General features: G+C 36.3%; 1 protein-coding gene across 1 annotated transcript; it reads left to right on the top strand.

Annotated features, from left to right (window-relative positions):
* The first annotated feature begins 3,796 nt into the window (after positions 1-3,796).
* LOC143629970 (GDSL esterase/lipase At1g29670-like) lies at positions 3,797-5,558 on the top strand. Its single transcript, XM_077099106.1, has 5 exons — positions 3,797-4,070; positions 4,366-4,490; positions 4,591-4,836; positions 4,921-5,176; positions 5,278-5,558. The coding sequence occupies exons 1-5, from the start codon at positions 3,815-3,817 to the stop codon at positions 5,499-5,501; spliced, it is 1,107 nt and encodes a 368-aa protein (XP_076955221.1). The 5' UTR covers positions 3,797-3,814; the 3' UTR covers positions 5,502-5,558.

Below are 5,558 nucleotides of genomic sequence, written 5' to 3' on the forward strand. Positions count from 1 at the left end.
TTTGATGTTTTGGCTTGGTGGAAGGTAAAGGAAACCGAGTTTCGATTCTTGCCACCATGGCCCGTGATTTACTAACCGTCCAAGCTTCTACGGTAGCTTCGGAATCCGCTTTTTCTCTTAGTGGCAGGATAATATCGGTGAGAAGAACAAGACTAAATTCGGAGTCGGTGGAGATGTGCATTTGCTTAAAGGATCACTTGGACTCAATCGATCGTATTCAACACGTAACCACTCTCGAAGATGAAACACCACTTGATGTTCGAGTGCACGACGAACAAGAAGGCATTTCTACAAGTAATTCTGAGGAAGAAGTCGCCGCTCAATAATTACGACGAACAAGAAGGCTTTTCTAGAAATAATATGTCACAACTTTATATTTATAAGTTTAATGTTTTGTTAGTTTGTTTTTGAAGATTTTAAAACATGTCACAACTTTATATTTATTTTTATGTTAATTGTTTTTTTTATTTTTCATGTTATACAAATACGAATCGTAGTTTAGAATCCAAATCGCAAACGAAAAACGAAAAAAAAAAAATTTTACACTGTAACCGGTTGGAACCGGTTACGGTACGGGAACCGGTTTAGGAACCTGTAAGAACCGGTTAGATAGGTTAGGGGTCCGAGGGTGGGAGAACCGGTTCGGTTCCCTAACCGGTTCGAGCCTGGAACCGGTTTAATTGAGGGTTTTGAATATAGGAACCGGTTAGGAACCGGTTCCGGTTCCTATTCCCAAACCGTTTTGAACATCCCTATCTTCAAACACCTCGGTTTAACAAATAAGCTACATATTATCAACGAATTACTTTTATATTTACTACAAAACGATTACAATAAAGTGGCAGGCAAATGGACAACAAGTTGCGCCGCAACTCCCTTTTGAATAGCAAAGTCAATCATACTAAAAACGAAGCTTTGGGACCTAGGAGCTGAAGAAGTTCCATGTACGACACGCTGAACCCTACTAAAAAAATTCACAGCCTCTGTGGCCAGAAAACCAAATTTATTAGAGGCAAATGGTAGAAAAACATGTTGATTCTCTAAACAAGCTTTTTCGTGTTTAACAACTTTGCCTGATTCAGCCTTCAACGCAGCCTAACCCACAACAAACCCACGGTCTCTGAGCCCAACAAAAGGATACACTCCTATAAGATCCACACAGGCGTGTAATTATCAACTAATTACACTTTTGAACAGATACGGATCTCAGAAAGCAAAAAATAAAAGGTGTAGGTGAAGACTGTAATTTATTAGGCCCGATGAAAAAAAAAATTCGCCCAGATATGGGCGTCACTTCATAGCCGGAACAACAAATACACTCTTTTGTAATTAGTACTACACATTATGTTCTTCATATTTGGTAACAATGAAATATGGCATCCACAATACTTTCAATTTTGTAAGTAATATACTAGATAACATCCAGCCATAAAATGAAATGGCTCAAGTATGTGGTTTAAGTATGTAGCAACAAATGTTGGGCATGTTTTGCAATTATCAAATGTTGTTGGCATTAACGTCCACAATATGCAGCAGTTAACCGTATCTCTTAAGACGATACACCTAAACTAGATTTGGTTGCGGGGACTTAATACTAGTTAATTATATTTTTGTTTGGTTATTAAACATTCTCTTTATATTATAGAACGTGCTATTATACTATTACTTACTATAATCATTTTTTAAAACTTCAATTATTGACATCTATTATGTCTGGTATTACTTATTAATTACTTATTATTGAACTAGGTTAGATCCCGTGTTACACACGGACAAAAATATATAAAACTTCATATATATGTGTTCGCGCGCGTGTGTTATATGCATTTTTAATAAATTGTAAACGTCAGATAATCTATTATTATTATTATTATAAGGTATCACATTACTGTTTTAATTAAAAGAATCTAATATACAAAGACAAATCGAGAAAAACAACAGTCTAAAACATAATTCTAAGTTATGCCACATATTTCTAACTTACATCATGAAACAAAAAAGACATATGAATTAAAACTTCATCTACTGAAGTCATATGTTGTAAACTATAAAGCGTAAACATGTAGATGTTGTAGAATAAATTTTGTGTTATAAAAACTTTTTTGTTGAAATTATAAAACATTTAAGTACACAACATAAAAAATGCTAAAATTATGAATCGAACAATTAGATATAATTATAATTTTTATTAAACCACGCACTTAATAAAGCAACAATATAATCAAACCTCGAGACTTAAACTACCATTTCAATCCAAACATCCATTCCAAACGTTCATAAACAATTTTCCAAAAATCCAAAAAAAAAATAAAAATAACAAAGTCTCAAAATTTTTAAAAGAATAATAATGAAAACAATTAATTGTCTTTATTACTCAATAAATAATAATTATAATAATTTATTTTGAAACTTTATTTAACTTAGGAGTTAATAGTTAAAATTAATGTTAAAATTAATATATAGGAATTATATAAATGAAAAATTAATGAGTTAGAACCCATACATGATAGTAGATATGGCTTGCTGTGCTATCCATGAAGTCAAACACATTAATGTCCAATAATTGGTTGCATAGTTGAACAAGTCAATCGTAATATATATGGGCTGGATTTAGCCATAAATACAAGTCGGTGATGATGATTCGAGGTTTGACTTTTGTTTTTAGACCAAGATGGTTGCAAAGATTATGTGTGTGCAGTTATAATTTAGCTCACGAAAATATTATATAAACTGTTTTATCAGTAAATCAGATTATATTAAAAATAATTTATTAATGTTTTTTAGTAGTGCTAGATCAACCAATTTTATTCCGCGATGATTCCTGCCTCTGTCATTTAGTTTCGACGACACCAGGTGATGATGAGAGACTAGGCATGTAGGTGGTGTTTACTAGTTAAATCCTTGAGCTGAACGAGTTTTATCTTATCCCACTGTCGTGTTTTCGAACGAGTGTTCATGGGTGTTGGCCTTAGATGATGGTTTTCTCCGGATTAGAAGATGAGTGTATCATAATGTGATGAATTTATCCATATCCCTGTTTCATTTGAAAGATACGTCGACCGTTAAATAAATTTATTTTGACCATTTCATAAAGAAAACTTGATTGCTACAGAATTTAATTAACCAATGACAAGAAACATTGTAGCAGTTGTATCAGTCTTGTTTTCCAAATCTCTAGATAAAATCATATCGAGTAAAGCTCATGAGGCAATGGGACTCCAAAAACAACTTGTGCCTAGATTGAGGGGTGTGGGGGCTTCAAAGGGGGCACTAGAGCCCCTCCGCTCGCGCCCCCAGGCGCTAGTACCACACCAAGGGGGCGCTAGAGGGGGCGCTAGGGGGGGCTCCAACACCACCCGTGAGCATTGTAGCGGGAGAAGAGAGAGAGGATGTGGGGCGCTAGCGGGGCGCTAGAGGGGCGCTACCCACACCAGGGGCCAGGGGCGCTAGCGGGGGCGCCAACACCTCCCTAATCCAGTTTCTCTCTCTGCCACACGTCATAATATTATTGGTTCTTGGCTCTGCTGGAGCCCCCACTAGAACCCCCACACCCCTTAGTCTTAGTGTTGAAACCCAAACATGTATTCAGCGTAAATTTAATGCACCCGTCCAACTTCCCAACTGTTTTAAACTTCATATGGGCTAATAATCGTCTGCCACTTGATGCCTCCATCATTAACTCACAGTCACACACAACATATGTGATTTTGTGTGTATATATACACCAACCAAGACATCAGATATCAATATCATTGCACACTTTTGCTATTGATAACCCCTTTGGCTTGCATTCACTTTTGCAACATTTGTAGAAATGACAAGTGTGCAAAAAAGATGGCTAGGCGTGCATGTAATATCAATAATCATTACACTAACAATGGTTTCTTTGAAGGTTAATGGTGCCCCTCAAGTTCCGTGTTACTTCATTTTTGGTGATTCTTTGGTTGATAACGGGAACAATAACCGTATTGTGTCATTAGCAAAAGCTAATTACTTGCCATACGGTATTGATTTCCCGAATGGCCCAACAGGAAGGTTTAGCAATGGCAAAACAGTTGTCGATACTGTTGGTAAGTTTATCAATTTACTTTGTTCCGTATGAAATCATGCATGTACATATTTATTAATCTCACACAGAAAAATATTAAAGTTTGACCATCTATGGTTAGAACACCCATTCATGTATTGGTTGCATCGGCAATTTTTTTTCAAAGTTTGACCCCCTATTGCTAAAATTAAGTGTTAACGGTCGTTTGATAGTGTGAAATTAGATACCCTTTTATATTGCTACTTATAATCATGCATGTACATGTTTAACATGATAATATATAAGTCTAACGAAGCTACAAATTTCTTCATCTTTAGCTGAGCTTCTGGGATTCAATGGTTATATTCCACCATATGCAAATGCTAGGGGCCGTGCGATACTTAATGGCGTAAATTATGCATCAGCAGCAGCAGGAATCAGAGACGAAACTGGACGACAATTGGTACATGCCAGACATTATTATGTTCCGGGAACATTATTAACTCTTAAATTAAGTTTAATTAACATCAATAAACACTAATTATACAAGCATTGATTTATAGGGTGCACGAATTAGCTTCGGTGGGCAGGTGAATAACTACAAAAATACAGTGTCACAAGTGGTGAATATACTCGGAAACCAAACTTCAGCAGCGAATTATCTTAGACAATGTATATACTCAGTCGGATTGGGAAGCAACGATTATCTCAACAACTATTTCATGCCTACTTTCTACCAAACTAGCAGACAATATACACCGGAGCAGTATGCTTCAGTTCTCATTCAACAATATTCTCAGCTAATACGAGTAAGTAGCTAGTACAGTTACTATTATTCCAAATCGGCCATTTTTTTCTTTGTTACCAATAAAAATGAATTTTGGTACTTTCAGGAACTGTATAACTATGGAGCAAGGAAACTCGTGTTGAATGGCATTGGGCAGATCGGGTGTAGTCCAAACGCATTGGCTCAAAATAGTAACGATGGATCAACATGTGTTGAGAAAATCAACTCCGCGAACAAATTGTTCAACCACAATCTTATATCTCTTGTCGATAACTTCAACAGGGACCTACCCGATGCAAAATTCATCTACATCAACAATTACGACATTTTCCAAGACTTGATCAATAATCGTCAATCCTACGGTATATATTTATATCAGCAGCGATCGTTAATAGATCAAATAGTTTGCGATTCAAAGTAATATTTTTTAAGAAACTAACACTGTTTTAAATGAAATGGGCAGGTTTCACAGTGACAAATGCTGGATGTTGCGGAGTGGGAAAGAATAATGGACAAATCACTTGTCTTCCTGCTCAAACGCCCTGCCGAAACAGAGATCAACATCTATTTTGGGACGCTTTTCACCCTACTGAAGCCGCCAATGTAATCGTTGGTAGGAGATCTTACAATGCTCAGGCATCATCCGATGCTTATCCGATGGATATCAGTCAACTGGCTCAGCTTTAAACTTGCCACGTTTAGCCATACCTATAGGTCGGAATACAGGAATTTTTTGAGAAGGCA

This window comes from Bidens hawaiensis, unplaced genomic scaffold (genome assembly GCF_021521415.1).
Source record: "Bidens hawaiensis isolate Kalapana, Puna unplaced genomic scaffold, B.hawaiensis_p1.1 tig00005498_1, whole genome shotgun sequence".
Taxonomy (NCBI): domain Eukaryota; kingdom Viridiplantae; phylum Streptophyta; class Magnoliopsida; order Asterales; family Asteraceae; genus Bidens; species Bidens hawaiensis.

What these genes read in the sequence shown, in the direction of transcription:
- LOC143629970 (XM_077099106.1), top strand. Translation starts at nt 3,815, where the DNA reads ATGACAAGTGTGCAAAAAAGATGGCTAGGCGTGCATGTAATATCAATA. An exon ending in ACGAAACTGGACGACAATTG is followed by an intron (nt 4,491 to 4,590) that starts GTACATGCCAGA and finishes ATTGATTTATAG; the next exon opens with GGTGCACGAATTAGCTTCGG. An exon ending in CAATAATCGTCAATCCTACG is followed by an intron (nt 5,177 to 5,277) that starts GTATATATTTAT and finishes TGAAATGGGCAG; the next exon opens with GTTTCACAGTGACAAATGCT.